Genomic DNA, 26221 nt, shown 5'->3' on the forward strand with positions numbered 1-26221 from the left:
ACTTAAATAGCTGTTTGGAAAGACTTTAGATGACTCACCATCACCACAGTGTACAGTCATCCCTTGTTTTACGCGGTTAATGGGGACCAGAACCCTTTTTTTTTTTTGTGTGTGTGTGTGTGTTTTTAGTGCCCAATGTATTTATTCAGATTTAGCATTGGAAAGAGATACATATAAGACATTTTTTTTCCCACTTTTCCTCCCAAAGTGATTTAAAAAATGTATGTAAATAAATGTTTTTTAAGCACTTCAAATGTCATAATTATGATAAGTTTTAAACTGTCCAACCAAATCATTTTTGAACAAAAATTAAGTACTGTTGCAGATAAATGCTTGGCTTTATTAAATGCTTCTGTTTAGCTGTGACCGTTGAAGTGACATGTAGAAATTTCAAACTCCTCATGATCACTTCTGGCATTTAAATGTCTCCAACGTCCCTACAGTACACACATTCATTCCAGCGGGGCTTCCTTACAACTGTTTAACAAGTTAAACGATGATTGACAGATGCCCGTGTGAAGTCTGCTTCTTTGGCCAGATCAAAGCCATCGTTGTGCCGCAGTGACTGAGAGGTTCAAAAGGCTGGGAGAGGGAGGGTAGGAGGCTGTGTGCAGACCAGAAAGTGAGGCGTATGTGGATCAAAAAAAAGAAAAACTATCGCACGTGCTTGCGATGGGACTATCGCGCACACGCACATCGCGATGGCGATGTTTAAACGATATATCGTTCAGGCTTAGCGCTCACCCCCTCCCGTTTGTTGCTGTGTGTGAAAAAAGACTATCGGCTGAACAGCCAGCGAACCCTAAACAAATACTCCAAACATAAGGCGTTCTTTTCTTCAATTTATTGAGCTCTCAAATCATGGTAAGTGGAATATACAAAATGAATACATTTAAAACGTTGTACAATTGTATTTTTCCATGTGTGAGTAGCTAAACAGATTAGCACTATGAAAAAGTTCGCCAAAAACAAAACACATATTTTCCTTTGAAATTCGATACACAAACTAACTAAAAGCTTATAAAAGACGAATGTTAGCCTAGGCTTAGCTGGGAGAGCAACTTCGTCGAGTGTTACAGCCGCAGAGTGAGAAAACAAGCTTGATTCGCGTGAATGAAGGGGGGAAAAAAGGCATAGCATCAAAGATCGTAAATTGAGGAAAGATGATCTTGCTCTAAGCACAAATTCACGTTCGCTGGATCAAGGAGAGGTCTCACTCCCAATGATTTTTTTTTTTTAAAGATTAATCCTTTCCACAATAATATTTACATTTTAACTAACTTATTAACTTTTGAATTCTTTGTTCTTTCTAACACAAAGGCATGACATCATGTAGACTGGAGTTGACACAGTGGCTGAAAATGGTGAAACTTCACTTGAGCTTTTCAATCCTCAAAAAAATTATGCAGTATAAATTTTAAAAAAATTTATTCAGAAGAGTTTTTACTTTTTTTATACAAATTATTCTGTTCTTGCTCTAAACTTGAGCAACTTGAGCTGTGACTGTGGGTATAGTCTACGTTATATTTTGATTTTATTTAAAATATTTGTTTTTTTATTGCTAATTTATTTATTTTAACAACACATTCATATTCCAATTTGCAACTATGTTCTGGAAAAAAAGTTTCGTTTTTTTTAACCCATACATCTCAAAATAACACATTTTGGAGCTATAACTGCAATACCGTGATACCGTGAAACCGCGGTATTTTTGCTCACGGTTATCGTACCGTCAAAATCTCACATGCCTACCTGCAAATGTCCCATGGATAGAAAAGAGGAGTTGAGGTCAAAGGTCACATGGGCAGAAGTCACGCATTTGGTTCCGTATATTTGTGTTCAAGATAAACCAAGAATGAAAAAGGGATTATTATGGAACATGCAGATGTTTGTAATATGAAACGGAAGAGGTGATCTTATTTTGGGGTCATGAAAAGGAATTCCACAATAAATTGACAGATCTAACTTAAATTTGCATGGTTGATGATGAGAGGAGAAAGAGATGACATTTTGAGGCCACATATACAAAATGTTAATATTGTGGCTTACTAAGCCTGAACGATATATCGTTTAAACATCGCCATCACGATCCATATACGCCTTGCTCTCTACTCTGCGCACAGCCTCACACCCTCCCTCTCACAGCCCTTTGTTCCTCTCAGTCACTGCAGCACTTGCTTATTAAAGTTATCGATGGCTTTTAACTGGCCAAAGAAGCAGACTTCACAAGGGCATCTGTCAATCATCGTTTAACTTGTTAAACAGTTTCTGCAAAGAAGCCGCGCTGGGAGGAATGTGTGTGTGTGTGTGTGTGTGTGTGTGTGGAGACGTTGGAGACATATAACTGCCAGAAGTGATCACGAGGACTTTGAAATTTCTAAATGTCACTCCAACGGTCACAGCTGAGGTAGATAAACAGAAGCATTTAATAAAGCCAAGCATTTATCTACGACAGTACTTTGTTCTTGTTCAAAAATGATTTGGTTGGACAGTTATGTTTAAAACTGATCATAATTTGACAAATGAAGTGCTTAAAAAACATTTTATATACATTTTTAAAATCACTTTGTGGGGAAAAGTGAGAAAAAAACACGTCTTATATGTATCTCTTTCCAATGCTAAATCTGAATAAGTACACTGAGCACAAGAAACACACACACACACAAAAAACAAAAACAAAAAAAATTGGGGGGGGGGGGGGGGGTCTACTTCGTGGTTTTTCATTTATCGCGGCGGGGTCTGGTCCCCATTAACTGTGAAAAACGAGGGATCACTGTAGACTGTCGTGATGGTTAGTCATCCAAAGTCTTTCCAAACTGCTATTCAAGTCATCAAGTGAAAATTTCTTTTTTTAAAAAATGTCTAATTTTTTTTAATATCGCAATATAATATCGCAATATATCGCAAACCCCCAAAAAATCGCAACAATAGTTTTTTTCTAATATCGTTCAGGCCTATGGCTTACATAGTCTAAAATATTAAGTGTCAAGTTTGTTTTGAATGACCAAAAATGGCCACTTGCCATATAAAGATTTCAAGATTGCGAAAAAGGATCATATTTATGTGACGATAATTGACGTGAAGGCCGCGACCGAGAGGAATTATCGACAAATAAGCAGTAACTACAGCTATTCTGATCAAACGCGGTAAATTATTCACCCTGCCATGACCGGCAAGTACATACCTGCACCAAGTTCTTCTCCACATTCAAAAACATCTCCACATTCCTGTCCATGCGGGAAGGGCTCTGCAGATCAAAGCGCCTCCTAAAGTTGGTGATGGAGAGCAACCATGAAGAGCGAACCCGCAAAATACCAAAAAAAAAAAATCATCTTAAGCGTTAACTCACCAGCCCTGCTCGCTCTTAAACTTGTAGACTGAGCCCAGGATGTGGCAGAGAGCGCCCCCTGCTTTCATGTCCAGGAAGCACTTGGCCTTGAGAGAAAAGACGAGCAGTGAGAACACAAACACTTTGAAAGAAAAGACCAATGTTTAAAAAGCGTTACCGGCAGCTTGGTGAGGGCGGGATTGTTAACTTTGCGTCCGAACGAGTCCTCCTGGAACTGGAGGAGTTGCACCACCAGGCCGGCCAGGGATTTGCTGGAGGGCGAATCATTCTGGACATACTAACACAAACAAATACAACTTTTTTAAAAAATACATGACTGTATAGTAGGCCTGAACGATAGTGGAAAAAACTATTGCTGCGATTTTTGGGGGGTTTGCGATATTATATTGCGATATTAAAAAAATATACAGTGGGGAGAACAAGTATTTGATACACTGCCGATTTTGCTGGTTTTCCCACTTGCAAAGCATGTAGAGGTCTGTAATTTGTATAATAAGTTCTCTTCAACTGTGAGGGACGGAATCTAATACAAAAAAACAGAAAATCACGGATGATTTTTTAATAATAAATTTCCATTTAATTGCATGAAATAAGTATTTGATACATCACAAAAATGGAACTTAATATTTGGTACAGAAACCTTTGTTTGCTATTACAGAGACCAAACGTTTCCTGCAGTCCTTGACGAGGTTTGCACACACTGCAGCAGGGATTTTGGCCCACTCCTCCATGCAGATCTTCTCCAGAGCCTTCAGGTTTCGGGGCTGCTGCCGGGCAACACGGACTTTCAGCTCCCTCCATAGATTTTCTATCGGGTTCAGATCTGGTGACTGGCTAGGCCACTCCAGGACCTTAAAGATGCTTCTTACGGAGCCACTCTTTAGTTGCCTTGGCTGTGTCCTTTGGGTCGTTGTCATGCTGGAAGACCCAGCCACGACCCATCTTCAGGGCTCTCACTGAAGGAAGGAGGTTGTCAGCCAAGATCTGGCGATACATAGCCCCATCCATCCTCCCCTCAATACGGTGCAGTCGTCCTGTACCCTTGGCAGAGAAGCAGCCCCAAAAAATGATGTTTCCTCCTCCATGTTTCACGGTTGGGATGGTGTTCTTGGGGTTGTACTCATCCTTCTTTTTCCTCCAAACACAACAAGCCGAGTTTAGACCAAAAAGTTCCATTTTGGTCTCATCCGACCACATGACCTTCTCCCATTACTCCTCTGGATCATCCAGATGGTCAGTGGCAAACTTCAGACGTGTCTGGACATGCACTGGCTTCAGCAGCGGGACCTTGCGTGCGCTGTAGGATTTTAATCCATGACGGCGTAATGTGTTTCTGGTGGTTTTCTTGGAGACTGTGGTTCCAGCTCTCTTCAGGTCATTGACCAGGTCCTGCCGTGTTGTTCTGGGCTGATCCCTCACCTTCCTCATGATCAGCGATGCCCCACGAGGTGAGATCTTGCACGGAGCCCCAGAACGAGGCAGATTGACCGTCAACTTGAACTTCTTCCATTTTCTAATAATCGCTCCAACAGTTGTTACCTTCTCACCAAGCAGCTTGCTTATTTTCCTGCAGCCCATCCCAGCCTTGTGCAGGTCTATTATTTTATCCCTGATGTCCTTACACAGCTCTTTGGTCTTGGCCATTGTGGAGAGGTTGGAGTTTGTTTGTTTGAGCATGTGAACAGGTGTCTTTTATACAGGTAACAAGTTCAAACTGGTGCAGTTACCGGTAATGAGTGGCGAACAGGAGGGGTTCTTAAAAAAGAACTAAGAGCCGAAATATTTACTACTTGGTAATGTATCAAATACTGATTTCATGCAGTTAAATACAAATGTATTATTTAAAAATTACACAATGTGATTTTCTGGATTTTTGTATTAGATTCCGTCCCTCACAGTTGAAGAGAACTTATGATACAAATTACAGACCTCTACATGGCTTGCAAGTGGGAAAACCAGCAAAATCGGCAGTGTATCAAATACTTGTTCTCCCCACTGTAGGTGAAGTCAGGGTGAAACCATTCACATTTCATATGCAGTAAACATTTTGTTGGGTTGGCATGCTCCTTCAGAGGACAAAGAGGTAAGCCATTTTGATATTTTTAACTTATTCTTTAGCATGACGTTGTAGCGTGCTGCTTCTGTCAATGAATGACCTGAAAAGAATTAAAATGGTATTTGACTGCCAGTTACTTTTTCTGGTAAAAAAAAAACAACTTTAGTAAGGAGGAAGTGAAAAATAAATTATAGAATTAAGATTTGTTATCAATGGAAAAAATTTAAAGTGTTCGTTGGCTGTCACTGAGTAGCATTTGCAATTGCTACACAAAACTAACTAAATTACCCCGAAGAACGGTCAGTACGTAGTACAACCAGAGGATAAAATATATAAGTAAGACAGGGCTGGTGGTAAAGGATAGCTTGTTGAAACAGGAGAATGTTATTGTCAGTCGCGTCGATAAAAAAGCTAAGGCTCTGCTTCGGTCGGCTCGTTTTTTTTCGTCTTTTTCAGCATTCGACACTCAAGCCCTCCCTCTCTTTAAAGACCAAATGTGAAGTAATTTCATAAAATGCCAAATAGGGTCACAATTAATGTAATTAAACATTCTCCAACAAATAAAGCATAAAAAATAATTTATATGTTGTGTATTTGACAAAATAATCGCGTTTCCGAAGTTCGAGCCTGAAAGGGGACGAACCCGGAAGTGACACGTCACACCGAGAACAGCGATGGCAGCGCTCCATACGGCCGCCATACAAAGCCCTTCAAACAATAATTCAAACAGCGATATAAGCGATAGATCGAGAGCAAGTGAGGAGATCCACGTTTTTGAAGAGTTGGAGGACAAGGAGGTTGGAATTTTATGTTGGACTGTACATGTATTAGCCAGACGCTAATCAGGATGCAAACAATGCACCCAGACTACCTGTCATGGAATGGAGACAAGACCCATCGAGATTACAAGACTGGTAAAATATAGGCTGTTATTATTTTTATGATTTGAAGCATGTCAGGTATATAAACCACCTACTATTGCCTGGGATAAAAGAAAAGTTTTGACGATTCCCAATCATGTTGTGGAATGAACAGTAGTAAACAGCGACGTTAGCTTTTATTTACCTGACATGTTTCGGCGAATACCTCCCAACTATGATCGGGGCTTGCCACGAGTTAGCTTTCGGCTAACGTCGCTAGCTTCTACTGTTCATTCAACAACAGTTGTCAGCTCTGCTTTGACAAATTAATCAGTCATCTATCCAAAAATCACACTTTTTTGCATATCCTTGATCATAAGCAGACCGGTTGAGGAAGCAGGAATCTTCAAAGTGTTTGTAGCAGAGAACACTACTCGATGATGGCGTGAAATTCATTCGCTTCATGCGAAAGAAAGATGTCCATTTACGTGCCCTGCTATCCTTTGGCCACTCATACAACTTTCGTTTGAGTGAGAACAATACATCGCCACACACCGCCGTGGCATCTTACCGAGAAGCAATGCAACAATACTGTTTTATGGCGGACTTCCCTCGCAGTTCTGTGTGTGACGTCATTTCCGAAGATTTCCGAAAATTGTCGAAGAAAAGCATTTTCGTTGTCAAGAGCGTTGCTATGGGTTAAACAAAAAATCTGGTAGGGTTGCGTTAAAAAAAATAACGAAAATATGCTTATAATTGTTTAGCCATTGATATTATCAAAAACATGGTTGACCAACCTTACTTCACATTTGGTCTTTAACTGAACATTTTTATGTTCTTCCACATCTTTGCCAGTGAATTTGGCACCAGGGACATCATTTTCAGAGAGAATTGGTAGGTTTAGCTCTGTAAACATCTCCTTCGTACACGGTTTCCATTCATTTCCTATTAGGGACAAACCGTGGCGTGTCCCCCCCTTAGCAACAGTTGCTAATGTCGTGATTATTAATGAGCGGAAGTGACGTGTTGCTTGCGGTACGTCATGGTCCAACCACTTCCGTGGTCATTTGATGTTCCAGCCAATCAGGAGAAAAAGGCGGGACCAGGAAGCAACTATCCACTTCAGTACAATGTGGGAGTGCTGAAAGCTTCAATTTCTGAAGTTTGCTAAAAAATAACATCATCAAAAGTTTTTCAGACGAGGAACGACATTATTGCGAGTGTGACGAGAAGACCAGTCGTCCAATCAGCAGCCGTATATTTGTATGAATTAATCTGGCGCGCCAGGTTAGATGAAAACAGTAATTCATGTGTAATGAAATGAACTCATTGGCTGCAAATAAATTAGCTAGGCGTCCTATCTTGTGGCTCTTTTCTTCTTACTACTGTAAATTTGAATGAGGTCAAATCCATTTGAAGGCAGCCGATGAATTGGACGCCTATCACTCAGTGGCAGCCTTGCGCTTGCAGAAATAAATGATTTTAGCGATCAGAAATTGAAGCATCGCTATTCACAGGATGGCTGATTTTCATGTTAACCGCTTGACAGTTGGACAATGTCTCAACACGTCAATGATCAAACGTTTTGTATGCAAATAAGACAGGCAATAAAGTGAGACTGATTTTGGTGTGTGGCGTAAGCAGAAAAATTCGACAGTTAACGGTCAAATTGGTTCAATAACATTAGCCAATGTATGCTAACAAGTTGGCTTGTTCTGAAATTTGTTCGATTAAAAAGTGCAGAATTGAAAGTCACTTCCGAGTATGAGTCGCACTTTGTATTAGTTGGTGGAAAGCTGGTGTTAAAAGTAACCCAAAACAGTAACTTAAAAGCTAGATTGACAAGCAGAATGACATTTAAGAAAAACTCGCGTCAGTCGTCCATTGTCAGCGCGCCGCGGGCCCTCATTGGAATGAATGGGGAAATAATGCTAACGCTAAGCTAATTAGCTCACCTTCTTGTAGTGCTTGCCGATCCACAGACGAACAGTCTCCAGTTGGGATATGGTCTCAGAACTCTCCCAGAATTTGGCCGAAGGGCCACCGTCTTTTTTGCGGGCTAGTGCGGTCCCACCACCACCGCCGCCGCTACCGCCGACGGGGCCGGTGGTCGGCCCGCTAGCAGTGGTCGCCGCCGTTGCCATTGTTTTTGTTCGCTGCGTTTCTTTCTCCTCCGCCGCCTTGTTGAGAGCAGCTGTAGCGACGTTAGTGCGCAGGCGCAGACGTGTTTACTTTTTCAACTACCGCGAATCGCGAGATTTAGTGCATTGTGGGAAATAAAGTTTTGTAACTCATTTTGAGGCTGTTGAACATTTTACACGCAAATATTTGCTTGATAAAAATTATAATATCAATATTTAATATATTTTAATATTTAAAATATTTAATTACACACAAGTAAATAGATTGAACGTCTTATTAATTCACTGGCTGCCATTTACGGAAGGAGATGAACCAGAGTCGCTTTAAAAATATGCTCTTACTTTGACCACTCGTAACTTTAGCATATTTTCACTTACAACGCTGGAACTTGGCAAACAAACCAACAATCTTCCTACTATTCATTCAGCAAAAATGTTATTTCATAAATTACCTCATTAGTCAAACCAGTTGCTTTCAAAAAACGCTTTTTACATTGACCACATCGTAGCTTTAGCATAGCTACTAGCTACTCATTGAAACCCCCAAAACACCAACTTCCAGCTGTTCAAACTGCTTTAAAACTCAAACTGACACCAGCTGCCATTGACGTCGACAGACGTCCAATACATTTTGAAACAAAAAACAGCAATTGAACATTAGTGGTACTTTTATTATAATCAATCATTGAAAAAATACATACAAACTGACTTGTCACCATCTTAATACAGCAAATGAACACGTGCTACATGCTTGTATTTTTCCACATAGAACATAAATGCACACTACAGTTAGTATTTAATGAAGGCACAAGATTCATTTTTGAACCGTTTATATTTTCCATCCTAACTTCGTACAGAAACGAAAGACTTTAAGACATCTCAACAGTTTGACACAATGAGATTCCAGTCGAAAAGTTGGTATTTAATAAAGCCACAATTAATTTTAGAACCGCTATTTTGCATCCTAACTTCATACAGCAATGAATCACGAAGACAGCTCAGCAGTTTGACACAAAAGATTCAAGTTTTTAAGCGTGTAAGCAAAAATTCAAACATTTTTGACCTAGCAATGCATCATAATAAGCAACCATTGATTAGAAATTAAACATAAATAGTGGTCCTTTATCAAAAAAAAAAAAAACAACAACATACATGAAGAAGCTTCTTATTACTAGTAGCCGATATTTTCATTCACGTGTTACTGCTTGAAGAACGTTTACTTGGACATGTGATTGCGTGACTGAAACCATATTTACAGAATAAAGGTGAAAAACGATGAAAATGTGATTTTAGAACATCTTTTATCGTCTTAGTCCAGAAAATTTTGAGTTAAGTGACTATTTCTGAAAACGCCGTCACAGAAATGGGACTTTATGTTGACGCGCTTAATTAAGAATACAAAAAAACAAAAAGCTGATTGTTTATTTCCTGAGTGTCTGACCTAAAATGGCCTTAGTAGTACAAAGAGAGAAAGTCAGACCCACTAGAGCGCCTCCTAGCGGGTGAAAATGTTTGACCTTTAATGACGCCCGCGAATCGAACTTAATCACTCGGCCGCGGTGGCGTCCGTGTTGAGCTTCTCCGTCTCAGCTGGGACTTCCGGGTCCGCCGTTCGGACGTCGTTACTGGGCTGTGGCTTGTCCCCTTTGGCGAAGGGAAGTCCGTACGTCCTCCAAAATAGGAAGAGGTCAAACACGAAAGCCAGTGTTGCTAGGAAACCAAATGCCTGTCGGAAGAAATGTTTCAAAAGGTGAAAAACTGACATACAGTACATCCAGGTAGGAAAGTAAGGCTGCAACAACTAATCGATTAAGTCAATTAAAGAAGTAGTTGCCAACAAATTTGATAATCGATTTTTGCCGGCAGCTGTGAGCAGTCCCGTTTGGGTCCTTGTTTGTGTGTAACGTGAAGCTGCACGCATGCGCCAGTGATTACAGTGAGAGAGAGAGTTCGCTGCTACACTCAGGTTTAGTTGCTGAATCAATAATATTTACCCAAGAGTTAGACTGTCTTGAGTCATGTATGTTGTAGGGGCTGCAGCGATCGATTATTTTAGTAGTCGATTATTCTATTAAGTAGTTAGTTCGAATAATCGAGTAATCGGATTAGGAAGATTTAATGAATTTTAGGAGATGTAAAACAAAGGCTTGCTAAGATTGCGCTTTCAAAATAAAATTCTCGAGTGTTTCTTCAAACTATGCAGAATTGCACTTTCATTAAAAAATAAATAAATGAGGATCTAAGTACAACAAAATAACAATTGGCTAACTTGCATTGCTAAAGTCTGCTAGCTTAAATGCTATAAAATGCTCACTTTTTTTTTTTAAATGCCCTTTACAAATCGTGGGACATAATCCCACAAAAAGGGCTAAATATAGCTATAAAATAAATTACAAATGAATTTAAAAAATTGATGAGGATCAAAATACGACAAAAGAACAATTGGCTAAAAATTGATGAGGATCAAAATACGACAAAAGAACAATTGGTTAACTTGCATAGCAAAAGTCTGCTAGCTTAAATGCTATAAAATGCTCGCGTTTTTTTTTTTTTTACAATGCCCTTAACAAATTGTTCAAACACATAATCCCACAAAAGAAGGCTAAATATAGGTATGAAATAAATTACAAATGAATTTAAAAAATTAATGAGGATCAAAATACGACAAAAGAACAATTGGCTAACTTGCATAGCAAAAGTCTGCAAGCTTAAATGCTATAAAGTGCTAACTTTTTTTTAACAATGCTCTTAACAAATCGTTCAAACATATTCCCACAAAAAACGCTAAAAATACCAATAAACTAAATTACAAATGCATAAAAAAACATATTACCTAAAACAAACACTAAGCTTATGTTGGTCTGAACAGGGAGCAGCTGGATTCAGCCATGTTAAATGAGTTATGTCATATTCACTGTTGCCACTAGAAGGCAGTGTATCCACCCAAATCACCAAAAAGGCTAAATATAGTTATGAAATAAGTTACAAATGAATTAAAAAAAATAAATGATGATCAAAATACGACAAAAGAACAATTGGCTAACTTGCATAGAAAAAGTCTGCTAGCTTAAATGCTATAAAATGCTCACTTTTTTTTTTTTAAACAATGCAAACAAATCGTTCAAACATATTCCCACAAAAAACACTAAATATACCAATAAACTAAATTACAAATGCATAAAAAACATATTAGCGTAAACAAAAACTTAGCTTATGTTGGTCTTAACAGGGAGCAGCTGGATTCAGCCATGTTAAGTGAGTTTTGACATATTCACTTTTGCCACTAGAAGGCACCCCAAATCAACAAAACTAAATGCAAAGACTTTCAAAACAATTACGTCACGCAAACGAATACTCGATGCGGCAAAATTTGATTTGAAGATTTTTTCTAATCGAATTACTAGAGTTAATCGATTATTTGTCGTAGCGCTAGTGTGTTGTTAGATCCATTGTGCCTCCGTCTGTCAGAGGTCAGTAAATGAAGCTAATTCAAATGATTGTATTTTTAGTTGATGAAACATGACTACTTAGCACAGAGCGCTAAGCTAGTCAGCGATTATGCTAATCGTTGTCTTTAACAAGTTTTATGTACGTAAAACAGTACAGTTGTAGACTACGGTTAAGTCAGGAAGCTGTAATAAAATATTTTTGAAGAAAATAGACATCCATTTTCTCTTCATTGTTACTTACAACATGCCTAAAACAAGTTAAATTGTGAAGGTCATTGAAGAGAGTGACATTTATATGATTAATTGATTACAAAAACGATTGTTAATTGCAGCCCTTTAGGAAAGCTCGGGTATATGAATAATTAATTAAAAAAAAAAAAAAAAAAAAAAATCAAAGTTTATCGAAGCTTTTTTCGTTTCCTATTCCGAAAAATTATTAATCATACGAAAGATAATGCATACTCTAAGACGATACCAGGAAAATAATGTTTTTTTTGTTCTGGAGTTGTCGCGAACATAAACAAAAACGAAAAAACATACCGAACCGAATATGTAACCTCGGTTTCTGTAGGTTTCATCTACTGGCATAGGTAATAAATAAGTATTGAAGAAGGTGGTAAAGTTGGTTTCCTCACCCCAGCACTTTTCTCCAGAGGACTGTCGTTGTTGATGGCAGCAAAGATGATGGAGGCGATGAAGAAAACCAAGGCGATGATCGTCGTGTACCAAAAGTCCTGTGGTACATAAACAACACTGCGTCACAGACATTCGTATGTAAATATTAGACAAATACAGTGCCCTCCATAAATATTGGCACCCCTGGTTAAGATGTGTTTTTTAGCTTCTAATAATTTTTTTTAATTATTAGAAGGCACCAGGCACCAGGGGTGCCAATATTTATGGAGGGCACTATAAATACTTAAAAAAACAATGTCTGTCGTTTAGGGACATTGTTGTCCTAAAATTGGTCCGATTTGGTTTTTCAGCTTGATGGGAAACATTCAGTTTTGTTTTTTTCAAATCAAAAACTACAAATGAGGAAAAACAGTAAATATTATAAATCTATCATTCTTATTTGAATCTTTTTTTTTTTTTAAACTATATTCTTATTATTAGGGGGGGAAAAAAACGATATATTCTATATTTTATTTGTAAATATCTGTTTAGGTTTCTGACTATCTTTATATTTGAAATGATTTAAAAATATTCAGTGATTTATTTATCAAAAGAAAAGGAAAATGATTTTTTTTTTAACCATGTACTTTTTTAAATTTAAAATCTAAAGAGGGAAAAACAATTTTCTTTATTTTATTTGTCATTTTCAGTTTTTTCCCCCAAATTATATTCTTTATTTTTTCAAATGATTAAAATTTTTTTAAAAATCTTTTATTTATTTTTTAAAAAAAGAGATAGAAAAAAAAACGGTAAATATCTTAAATTATTGCATTTTTTAAAGTTTTATTAAAAATACGAAGTAGGAAAAAACTATTCTATTTAATTTTTAATTTTTTGTTTTTTAACTGTATATATTCTTTTTAAAAAATATTATTTAAATGTACTTAAATTAGGGCTGTCAAAAGATTCAAATTTTTAACAGAGTTAATTACAGCTTAAAAATGAATGAATCGTAATTAATCGCAATTCAAACCATCTATAAAATATGCCATATTTTTCTGTAAATTATTGTTGGAATGGAAAGATAAGACACAAGACTGATATATACATCCAACGTACGGTACATAAGTACTGTATTTGTTTTTTATAACAATAAATCAACAAGATGGCATTAACATTACTAACATTCTCTTTAAGCGATCCATGGATAGAAAGACTTGTAGTTCTTAAAAGATAAATGTTAGTACAAGTTATAGAAATTTTATATTAAAAACCCCTCTTAATGTTTTCGTTTTATTAAAATTTGTTAAATTTTCAATCAAAAAATAAACTAGTAGCTCGCCATTGTTGATGTCAATAATTACACCATGCTCACTCATGGTGTAACACATAAAATCAGTTGGACGCAAGCGCCAACAGAGAGCGCCAAACACCCAAAAAACAAGCGAACATTAAGCTGTGCTGTCATTTTAATCTGTTTGAGCGGGGCATGTGCATTAATTGCGTCAAATATTTTAACGTGATTAACTTAAAAAATTAATTACCGCCCGTTAACGCAATAATTTTGACAGCCCTAATTTGAATCTGTGTTTTTTTTTTTTTTTTGTTAAACTATATTCTTATTATTAGGGGAAAAAAACAATATATTCTATATTTTATTTGTAAATATCTGTTTAGGTTTCCGATTTTTCCGGTTTAGGTTTTCTTTTTATATTTGAAATGATTTTAAAAAATATTCAGTGATTTATTTATTAAAAGGAAAATATGATTTTTTTTTTTTTTTTTGTAAACCATGTACTTTTTTTAATTTAAAATATAAAGGGGGAAAAACAATTTTCTATATTTTATTTGTCATTTTCAGTTTTTTCCCCAAATTATATTATTTATTTTTTCAAATGATTTAAAATTTTAAATAAATCATTTTTTTTAATGAAATAGGAAAAAAAAGGTAAATATCTTAAATTATTGCATTTTTTTCATTTAAATTTTATTAAAAATAAAAAACAGAGAAAAACTATTCTAATTCATTTTTAATTTTTTGTTTTTTTAACTGTATATATTCTTTTTTTCAAATATTATTTAAATGTACTTAAGTTAGGGCTGTCAAACGATTAAAATTTTTAATGGAGTTAATTACAGCTTAAAAATTAATTCATCGTAATTAATCGCAATTCAAACCATCTATAAAATATGCCATATTTTTCTGTAAATTATTGTTGGAATGGAAAGATAAAACACAAGACAGATATATACATTCAGCATTCAGTACATAAGTACTGTATTTGTTGATTATAACAAATCAACAAGATGGCATTAACATTTTGTTAAAGCGATCCATGAATAGAAAGACTTGTAGTTCTTAAAAGATAAATGTTAGTACAAGTTCTAGAAATGTTATATTAAAACCCCTCTTAATGTTTTCGTTTTATTAAAATTTGTAAAATTTTCAATCAAAAAATAAACTAGTAGCTCGCCATTGTTGATGTCAATAATTACATCATGCTCACTCATTGTGCTTAAACCCATAAAATCATTTGGACCCAAGCGCCAGCAGAGGGCGCCAAACACCAAAAAACAAGTAACAAGCGGACATTACACTGCTGTCATTTTAATCTGTTTGAGCGGGGCATGTGCGTTAATTGCGTCAAATATTTTAACGTGATTAACTAAAAAAATTAATGACCGCCCGTTAACGCAATAATTTTGACAGCCCTAATTTGAATCTGTGTGTGTGTTTTTTTTAAAACTATATTCTTATTATTAGGGGAAAAAAACGATATATTCTATATTTTATTTGTAAATATCTGTTTAGGTTTCCGACTATTTTCTTTTTATATTTGAAATGATTTAAAAAATATTCAGTGATTTATTTATTAAAAGGAAAATAAGATTTTTTTTTTAACCATGTACTTTTTTAAATTTAAAATATAAAGGGGGAAAAACAATTTTGTATATTTTATTAGTCATTTTCAGTTTTTTCCCCAAATTATATTCTTTATTTTTTCAAATGATTTAAAAATTTAAATAAATCATTTATTTATTTATTTATTTTTTAATGAAATAGGGGGAAAAAAACGGTAAATATCTTAAATGATTGCATTTTTTAAATTTAAATTTGATTAAAAATACGAAACAGGGAAAAACTATTCTATTTAATTTTTAATATTTTGTTTTTTTAACTGTATATATATATATTTTTTTTATATTTAAATGTACTTAAATATTTATTTTGTTAAAAGGGGGGGTAATTCTCGTTTTTAATTTATTTTTCACTTTTTTTCTCAAAAAATGTCATCTTTTAATATTTAGAACAATCTAAAAATGTTCATTTATTTTAGATTAAAATTTTGAAAAAAGTAAAAACAGTAAATATATTTTTTCTTTAATTCTATTTAGATTCTATTTCTCTTTCAATGTGAACTTAAGAAATGTTACTGTATTGCTATTTTCGCAAAAAACAAAATCACTGCACATGATGTACATTTACGGTCCGCACAAATTGATGTAGCGTGCCGAATCTGGCCCCCATGCCTCGAATTTGACACCCATGCAATTAAAAGTCATCTAACTTCTACGGGAAGATCTTAAGTCAGCATTTTGTCACTGAACACTTCCTGTACTGACAGCGAGGCCTTCGTTGTGGTCACGTGATGTTTCCATGGGTTGACACATTACTATCTCTAAAACATGTGAATTTCCTCATTGAAGGAACTTCTAGAAAGTTGAGTCACATCTTCTAAATGAATACAACTCTTCTTAACAACGTGTATCTTACCAGGCTGGACCAACAGTTGATTCCCACCCTAAGGTGCAGGTTTGTGGAGAGAAGGACGAGGAGCAGAGCGGTGAAGAGGAACGACGTGCAGCTGACAAACTCAAAGAACTCCAGAGCTGTACATTTTATGCAAACGGCCACCACTTCCTCCAGGATGAACGCCACCAGGGACAGCAGCTGGCAAAGGGAGGACAGTTAGAGTAGAACCGTACAGTGAACTTCTTGAAGCGACAATAGGTCAGCAAAAGTTTTGAGTCAAAATAGAAGTCCTAAGAGCTGGTTATCATCCTAATATACAGTAAGGTTGTCCTGAGAACAGGGGACAGTTCCTGGGAGAAGGTCATGGTCCAAAGAGAAAGTACTGTTTGGGAGAAATTGAGGTAGTCATCCAGACAAAAGGTAGCTTGTCACCTGGAGGGAAGTTTCTCCACCAGAGGGAAAGTTCTTCCTAAATTAAGGTTGTATTCCCAAAGGGCGTAGTCTCTAGAAAAAAAGGATGTAGTCCCCAGGAAAGGTTGTCATACTAAGGCAACGGTTCAGAACCTGGGTTCGAGCGAACCCCAGGCGTTCGGTGAGCAAGTCTAATGGGATCGGTGAAGGTTTTGGACTGGTTGTCCCCAAATTTACAGGCTTATTCCCTTCCTTTCAACTGCTAGTCCTCAATCTAATGGGAGAAGAACTAGTTTACTCAGTGCAAGGTAGACTCGTACTTGTTATGAGGAAGAATAACAGACCCATGTGCAGCATTAGAGGTGTGCAAAATTTCCGATTCTTAGATTATTCGCGATTCGAGAACGATTCACAGACATCCAAATTCCGATTATTGAAATATACCAAGTAAAGCGGAAGTACAACACACTGAAGGAGAAACGATATCGTCATCGCACACACCATATAATTGTCTGCATTAGTCTAACACATATATAGTCTAACACATACAGATGGTACAGGTTGGCACCGTCTAACTGTTTGCATTACTCTAACACACGTAATATAATTAATCAGGAAATAGTATCATTTTCATATTTACGGTAGGACTACGCTACTAATATAAAATAAATAGAACACCATAGTTTAATGCCGTCTTATCACAAGAGTGACGCACCAACTCGGGCAATCTGCTCTCCCAGCAAACTCCAAGGACAAAGCGCTTTGTCCTAAAACAAGTACAACCAGCCCGGACAGCAAAGTTGATAGCGGGCGTCCCAATCCGCGCAGGAACCTAAGCCGCCTCAAACCGGCCAACAAGGGGAAGACCAAAAAGCAACGCCCAGACCCACCTTCAGATACACCTTCGACATGACCCGCGTCAGCAAAGACTTTAAAAAGCCTGGACACTGAGATAGGACAGATTTTTTTTCTGCTCGGAAGCATGTAGCCTTGTTTTGGATCCAGAATTGTCCCTCCGTCGTCTGTTTTTGCCTTGTTTTTACCATTGTCGACGAATAAATTGTCAACCTGTTTTCGGTGAGTGTTCTTCAAGCTTTTGAAACATGGAGTCAGTACAAAGGGTTAAAATAAGAGGACGCGCGAGATTTGGCCTTCCCGGCGGGCGCGCGCGGGGCAGCGTCGGCCGAGCAGCAATTGTTTTGGCTGGTGCTGTTCTCGGGTGCGTCTCGGCCGGGGGGGTCAGCACGCCGCGCGTTCTTCGGGGCGCAATGAGGAAGAACGCAGCGAGAGTAGCTAAACATCATGCTTCTCATTACCCGGCCCCTCGGGTAATGCCAATTCTCAACTCAAGGCTCTAGCTCAACTCATGCCACGAGATAAAAATACCATAACAACATACCTGACTGCTGCCGAAAAGCTGCTACAAAGTACGTCATCCGCATAATGTTACGGTAGATATCATTTATATAGGACTATATGCATTAGATTTGGTAGCATTGGCAGCACATCTACAAAAAGCTAGATCAGGGGTGCACATAAGTGGTCCGCATGCGCGCATGCGGACTGTACGTAGACAAACGCGCTGGCCCTCAGCGGCTTCCATACGCTTTTGCGTACCGATGGCTGACCACTGTATTTGCGGCGGACACGAGAAAATAACTTCTCAAAATGTCGAAGAGGCTGGCCACACTGAGTAATTACTTCCGTGTTCCCTCACCCCCGTCAAAAGACAGACAGACGACAGAGACGTCACCGGAGCTACCGAAAAAAATGACATGACAAGCGACATGCACTGACAAACGTGTTTTTGCTCGCATTTTACAACGCTAAACATGCACGTTCAATGCGGTCTTATGAGGAGGACATCCCACTTTTGAAAAGGCTTGGAGTTAATGTGAGAGCCGCATAATCCCCTTTATTTTGAATTGGTGCTTTTTAATTCTTTACATTTCACTTCAAACAGGGTACCCGCGGGTTATTAAAAGTATTAAAAAAGCATTGAATTTAGTTTTCCATTATTAAAGGGATTAAAAGTATTAAATTAGCTGTCGTAAGTCTGGAATTTTTTCACTGTGGTTTTAATTTTCAAGAACATCTCTGTGCAACCTAAATTATATCCGTGACGAAGTGTTTTTATTTTTTAATCCATAACGAAGATGACGCGTAGAATTTTTACGATGCACTGCACCTCGTGCGTGCGCGCCGTTAGCATCATTAGCATAAACATCACAACAGCAGGCAATCGCACAGTACTGTGTGCGAATGCAAGGAACTGCTCAGATGCCTTAGTTGTTATGTTCGATGAAAGCCTTAACAAGACAACCAAGTCCAAACAGTTGGACCAGTATTGGATCGGCGACCAAGTCGCATCCAGATACTTTGGGTCGCAGTTTATGGGTCATGCGAAGGCAGTGGACCTGCTTAACATTTCAAAGTAAGTTGCCAATTTCTCCAGTTAGAATGTGTTAGATGCAATAATGTATTTCTGCACGGTTTGCCTTCCGAATGAATGTGAATTTCGCAGTTTTAACTCAAGAGTTAGCCATGTTCAATTTTTTTCAATTTATTGGCAGGTGCACTAGCCTTAGCATGGATAAACCGGAGTCGTAGATTCACCATCACTCTTAGATACACAACACGGTTGACACTGTCTATTATTGGAATGAGTGTGAGGTAACGTTGATCTGAATAACATGGCATGGTGATAGGCAAATTATAATGTAGGTGATAGTAGAACACCTCCTGGTATAGTTAAATGTTTTTCTCGATTAAATAAGAGTATGGATTTTCTCTATCTGACTAAAAGAAATGTCTTCAATAGCTAACAAAGGATTAACATGTGTTTTGTATACTTGTAATTAGAAAAAAACGATAACCAAGGGAAATGATCATGTGTATCTTTTTTATTTTGTGGTAATTAATGGTAAACTTACGGAGCCCCTAAGGTGACATGGAAGAAAAAACAAAAAAAAAGAGAAGGAAAAAAAAAAAGTTGACGTTAAAAACAAAAAATAGTGCCCCTAAAGGGACACGAAAGATCTTATTTCTGCCAAAGCGAAAAAAAAAACAAAAAAAAAAACACGAAAGTAAAAAAAAATTTTTTTAAAAAAAGACCCGGAAGTAAAAAAGAAAAGTTGAGGTTGAAGCAAAAAAAAAAAAAAAAATGCTCGGGGGGAAAAAAAAAAACACGAAAGTAAAAAAAAAAATAATAATAATTGCCCCGAAAAAAAAAAAAAAAAGACCTGGAAGTAAAGAAAAAAAAAAAGAAAAAACACATAATTCCACTTTTTATTCGTGCATTTTGCAGGTAAACAATGGCAACAATGGGGAGTGATCACCCGTGGAGCAGGTTAATTGAGTTTTACTTTGAAATAGGCCTAAAATATAATGACATAAGATCAATTCTTGATATTAAGTACGGTTTCCAAATAAGCAAAAGACATTTGAAGCGAGTTTTAAACTCAACCGGACATTTTCGTCGGAAAACGTTCTGTGATTTGGCGGTTCTTGTTGACTTCATTCGCAGCCAATTGCTATAGACCCTACCCACGTGACGTCACAACTCCGCCCTCCTGACTGGTGCCGCCCATTTGTTCGTCAACACATCGTGTTTACCTGTTACGGCTATGTATATTCCTCCTATTTACGGCGTGTTTTTCTGCTCATTAACATTAATAATCAAAATGGTGAAAGCGTGTGTGGCGGTCGGTTGCAATAACAAAGAAGATAGACGGAGAGCCTTGAAGTTCTACCGGATTCCGAGAGACCCGGAGAGGAGAGAGTGAGATGGGCTGCTGCAATTCGACGAGAAAACTGGGCTCCAAACGATTACCACAGATTATGTAGTAGTCATTTTATATCTGGTAAAATGCATTTAATATATATTTAGAGGGTTTTGGGCTGACAACCACAATTAAGATCATTGCTAGGCTAATCGCCGACAACATACACGTATGTATGTAGTGAAAGTGCTATCGCTAAACCATATAAACATTAAAAGCCCTAGCTCCATTGACAAATGACATGAAATACATTAGACCTGACAGTGGATGTTAGCAAGAACAAAATATTTTGAATTGAAAATTTCGTAACTCACCTTTCCAAGCACAAGATAGATTCCTGCCGAATTTTCGTGGACGAGGACCTGTTTCACCCAACCAGCAACGAAGTATTTATAAGCCTCCAAGCTCTTAAAGTTTTTCAAACCTTCGTGAGAATAGGCTGATTTTGTGTGGACAAGATAGTTGTAAATATCAGGGTAGCTAGCAGATGTCAGGCAAATACGGCGAAGACAGTGGGTCGAAAAACATCGATTTAGGCATCAAATATGGATCTGGCGAATGGATAAACTGAAGCTTTTCCACATAACGCCTTTTATGCAACGCATCAAGTGAGTTTACGGCATCCGAAAGCACCGGGTCTTCCATGAAATGCATTATAAATTGCTCGATCAATTGAGACCATTGATAATACAGACACAAAATGACGGACAAGGGGGTACAAACAATACAGCGATCACGTGATTTTGTGACGTCGGTGGGTAGGGTCTATACTCCGGACAGCTACATGGTTACAGATACTGCGGTGATCTGTAACCTGCTTATTTGGAAACTGTGCTTAATATCAAGAATTGATCTTATGTCATCATATTTTAGGCCTATTTCGATGTAAAACTCAATTAACCTGCTCCACGGGTGATCACGCCCCATTGTTGCCATTGTTTACCTGCAAAACGCACGTATAAAAAAGTGGAATTATGTGTTTTTTCATTTTTTTCCCTTTACTTCTGGGTCTTTTTTTTTTTTTTTTCGGGGCAATTATTATTATTTTTTTTTTACTTTCGTGTTTTTTTTTTCCCGGGCCTTTTTTTTTTTTTTTTTTTTTTTTTTTTTTTGCTTCAACCTCAACTTTTCTTTTTTACTTCCGGGTCTTTTTTGTTTTGTTTTCCGGGGCATTTTTTTTCTTTTTTGCCCAGACCTTTTTTTTTTTTTTTTGCTCTGTCAGAAAAAAATCTTTCGTGTCCCTTTAGGGGCACTTTTTTTTTTTTTTTACGTCAACTTTTTTTTTTCCTCTCTGTTTTTTTTTCTTCTTCTTCCATGTCACCTTAGGGGCTCCGTAGTTCTCAAATTTGTCATCAAAATAATACATTTCAATTAAAAAATCAATTACTAGTACATTGCAAAACTTTCTTACCTCAAGTGATACGCCATAGAAATCCGGTGTCCAATTAGTCACCAGCTGCCAGTGAACCTTATTTTATTAGACAATTCTTGCATACAGCAAAGTCCTTGTTCACCTTACTTCCTTTATTGTTGGTGTAAAATCCAAAGTGTGTCCACATGTGTGATTTTCAGCAATATTTTTCTCAATTTTTCCTCCACCGTTCTCACGAAGCTTTTTTATTTTTTTCAACCCACTTGGGGCCGCTGTTCTTCTCCAGGCGACTTGTGCGCACTTTACCTTCACCGCCACTGTTGAGCGCCCCTAGTGGACCGCCAAGGAATTGCTCAACATTGAGCAGTTTACAGCATCCATACTCCATTGTATGGCCAATATGTAAAATATAAGTATCGATACTTGGCGGGAGCATATCGATAACCAATCGGGTTGCAAAATATCGCGATATATCGCTCTATCGAGATATTGTCACACTCTTAGTCCTAAGGGCATATTTTAGTTTGGAAAGAAGTTCCTAGTCGATCTTAAAATAACATTCTCAGAGAAATTTCTAGCCTTGAGATAAGGTTAGACATTAGATCCTAGCTAAAATCTTCGACATGAGGGAACGTTCTAGTCCAGAGTAAATGAGCACGTTGGTTATTCACAAACCAATATGAAGACATCTTTCATAAATCAAAATCTAAACTTGAGGAGATCCTCTTTATTGGTTTCCCGCCTTCCGCCTTTAATGCTGCAACAGTCAAAGAAGTGCTAACAAAGATTTGAGCTAACAGATGTGCTAATGGCAGCACTTTCACTTCCCATTGGGCACTTCCCGCGGCGAAGCCGCAGGAGGAAGGGCGATTCCTGGCCAGGATCACCAAAACCGCATTTCAGTGTTTTCTGTTTGTTCCAATTTGAAATTGATATGAATGACCCTGAGCTCTCCAGAAGTTGTCCAAACACTGTTGGACCTTCTGAAGCTCTCACAATTTGGCTTCTAAGATCTTGGCATGACATCAAACTTATTCAAATCCTTATAAACTACACAGAACCTTATGGAATCCCTCAAATACGGCAGTGAACATTCTCAACGTACTTACAAACACGTAACATCTTGCTAGTTCTGATGCACAACACTCAAAGTGAAGTTTTCCGACAACACCGGGGTTCCGCTAAATACTTACATAGTTTTAGTCATTTCAAAATGTGTCTTCGTCTAGTTCTCTCGACGAATACTCAATGTTTTCATCTGTAAAAATTCAAAGGCTTTTGTCTAAAAATAAGTTAGGGTGTCCAAAAATTTGGAATGATCATTGACAGACAAGGACAACACTAACTTGCTAAGGGTTTTCCATCTGTTTTGTCTGCAACCAGAAGTATGGAGCATGACTACCGTAATCTGTAGCCCACGCCCACAAAACCAAAACATCACAACCACAGTTTAAGAGGACGCTCGCTAAGCTACGGTTCATGCTAACGTGAATGCTACGCTCTTGCTAGGAGTTACATTTAGTGTGTGACACAGTTGTTTTAATCAACAGGCTGCAGCTATCGAATATTTTACATGTCGATTAATCGATGGACTAGTTAGTTCGAATAATCGAGTAATCGGGTAAGGAACATGAAAAATTAAAACACCCAAGCTGAGCCTAAAACAGTCTACAAAATATTTTTAAAATGAGAATAGAACAAAAGAACAACTGGCTAACTTACACAGAAAAAGTTTGCCAGCTTAAATGCTATAAAAGGCTAAAGTTTTTTTTTTTTTTTTTTTACAATGCTCTTAACAAATGGTTCAGACACATATTCCCACAATAAACGGTCAAATATACCTTAAAACTAAATCATGAATGCATTAAAAAAAAAATTGCTCAAACAAAAACTTGGCTATTGTTGGTCTTAACAGGGTGCAGCTGGTTTCAGCCATGAGAAATGAGTTATATCATATTCATTGTTGCCACCCAAATCAATAAAACTACATGCAAACACTTTCAAAATAAACCAATACAACGCCACTTTAATTAAACGAATACTCGAAGCAACAAAATTTAATTCGATGATTTTTTTCTCATCGAATACTCTAGGTCAGGGGTTCCCAACCTATTCCACTAAGGCACACTGTGGGTGCAGGATTTCATTCTTACCAAACAAGATGACAACACTTTTTCCCCAATCTGGTGTTTTACAAGTGCAATCAGTTGATTGCAGTCAGGTGTGGCTTGTTTTAGCAGAAGCCTCATTGGTTCAACTGTCTCTGCTGGATCGGCTGGAACAAAAACCAGGACCCACAGTGTGCCTTGAGGACTGGGTTGAAAACCCCTGCTCTAGGTAATCGATTAATTGTTGCAGAACTACCATCAATTATTTAGGTAATCGATTAATGTATCGAGAAGATAGTTCGAAAAATCGAGTCATCGGATTTCAAACATTTAATGTGTTGCAGAAAACATTTTAGCATCTGTAAAACAAAAGAATAACTGTGTATTGTTGCCTATTTTGACTTGCCAAGATTTCACTTTTAAAGGGCATTAAATGGCAATACAAAATAAAATACCTGAGCGTTTCTCGAAACAATGTAGAATTGAACTTTTGCACTTTTTCACAAGAGCAGTTTTTAAAAATAAATTAAAATACCTGAGCTCATACGGTCAAAAAAAAAAAAAAATAAAATAAAAAAAAATAAATAAATGCGGATCAAAGTACAACAAAAGAACAATTTCCTAACTTGCACAGCAAAAGTCCGCTATGCTATAAAATGCTAAGGTTTTTTTGGGGGTTTTACAAAGCAAATCGTTCAAACACATACAGTGGGGCAAATAAGTATTTCGTTAACCACTAATTGTGCAAGTTCTCCCACTTGAAAATATTAGAGAGGCCTGTGATTGTCAACATGGGTAAACCTCAACAATGAGAGACAGAATGTGGGAGAAAAAAAAAACAGAAAATCACATTGTTTGATTTTTAAAGAATTTATTTGCAAATCATGGTGGAAAATAAGTATTTGGTCAATACCAAAAGTTCATCTCAATACTTTGTTATGTTCCCTTTGTTGGCAATAACGGAGGCCAAACGTTTTCTGTAATTCTTCACAAGCTTTTCACACACTGTTGCTGGTATTTTGGCCCATTCCTCCATGCAGATCTCCTTCCTCCACAGATTTTCTATGGGGTTGAGATCTGGAGATTGGCTAGGCCACTCCAGGACCTTGAAATGCTTCTTACAAAGTCACTCCTTTGTTGCCCTGGCTGTGTGTTTGGGATTATTGTCATGCTGAAAGACCCAGCCACGTCTCATCTTCAATGTCCTTGCTGACGGAAGGAGATTTTCACTCAAAATCTCTCGATACATGGCCCCATTCATTTTTTCCTTTTACAGAGATCAGTCGTCCTGGTCCCTTTGCAGAAAAACAGCCCCAAAGCATGATGTTTCTACCCCCATGCTTCACAGTGGGTATGGTGTTCTTCCGATGCGATTCAGTATTCTTTCTCCTCCAAACACGTGAACCTGCGTTTCTACCAAAAAGTTCTATTTTGGTTTCATCTGACCATAACACATTCTCCTAGTCCTCTTCTGGATCATACAAATGCTCTCTAGCGAACCGCAGACGGGCCTGGACTACGCATGTGTCGGTATGATATTTTGACGGTACGATAACCGTGAGCAAAAATACCGCGGTTTCACAGTATCACGGTATTGCAATTACAGCTCCAAAAATTTTTTGAGATGTATGGGTTAAAAAAAGTAACTTTTTTTCCATTGAACAGGACTTTTTTTTCCAGACCATAGTTGCAAATTGGAACATGAATATATTGTTAAAATAAATAAATTATCAATAAAAAAATATTTTAAATTACATTAAACTAAATATAATTTATAGACTATACTCACAGCCACAGCTCAAGTTGCTCAAGATTAGAGCAAAACAAAATAATTTCTATAAAAAAGTAAAAACACTTCTGAATAAAAAATTTTAAAAATTTATACTGCATGACTTTTTTTTTGAGGGTGGAAAAGCTTAAGTGAAGTTTCGCCATTTTCAGCCACTGTGTCAACTAGAGCTGGGAATCTTTGGGCACCTAACGATTCGATTACGATTACGATTCAGAGGCTCCGATTCGATTATAAAATGATTATTAATGCACCCCCCTCCTTTTTTTTCTTTCTTTTTTTTTTAGATGTTTTGTACATTCGTTCCAAAATTGTTCAAAAATACTCTCAGGCTAAACCACACCACTATTTCAGTATCAAGTTAACATATAGCAGTAAACAAATATACAAAAATAACATTAAATAAAAAACTCCAGTCCCCATTCTGTATCAGCAGCTTTAAACTACATTCAATTAATTTAATGCTGTGAATCAACCGTTAAATTTGTTAAAATTGCTCCCGTTATTTCATAATTTCCCTTTTGTCTACTTTCGA

General features: G+C 37.2%; 2 protein-coding genes across 3 annotated transcripts in view; both read right to left on the reverse strand.

Moving 5' to 3' along the window:
- Positions 1–8490, reverse strand: part of smarcc1a (SWI/SNF related, matrix associated, actin dependent regulator of chromatin, subfamily c, member 1a) — a 64943-nt gene extending 56453 nt beyond the window's left edge. The window contains exons 1-4 of one of the 2 annotated variants that reach the window (XM_057833901.1): positions 8221–8490; positions 3507–3626; positions 3350–3435; positions 3185–3266 (exon numbers count right to left, since the gene is read on the reverse strand). In XM_057833901.1, the coding sequence (XP_057689884.1) occupies positions 3185–3266; positions 3350–3435; positions 3507–3626; positions 8221–8409 (477 nt within the window). In that variant the 5' untranslated portion in view covers positions 8410–8490. The remainder of the gene's footprint in view (positions 1–3184; positions 3267–3349; positions 3436–3506; positions 3627–8220) is intronic. The other variant, XM_057833900.1, reaches the window with a different exon arrangement.
- A 566-nt stretch (positions 8491–9056) lies between these two features.
- The window catches only part of cmtm6 (CKLF-like MARVEL transmembrane domain containing 6), a 30607-nt gene continuing 13442 nt past the window's right edge, over positions 9057–26221 (reverse strand). The window contains exons 3-5 of the mRNA XM_057835380.1: positions 16246–16422; positions 12491–12589; positions 9057–10132 (exon numbers count right to left, since the gene is read on the reverse strand). Coding sequence (XP_057691363.1) covers positions 9953–10132; positions 12491–12589; positions 16246–16422 — 456 coding nt within the window. The 3' untranslated portion in view covers positions 9057–9952. The remainder of the gene's footprint in view (positions 10133–12490; positions 12590–16245; positions 16423–26221) is intronic.

This window comes from Corythoichthys intestinalis, chromosome 4 (genome assembly GCF_030265065.1).
Source record: "Corythoichthys intestinalis isolate RoL2023-P3 chromosome 4, ASM3026506v1, whole genome shotgun sequence".
Lineage (NCBI taxonomy): Eukaryota > Metazoa > Chordata > Actinopteri > Syngnathiformes > Syngnathidae > Corythoichthys > Corythoichthys intestinalis.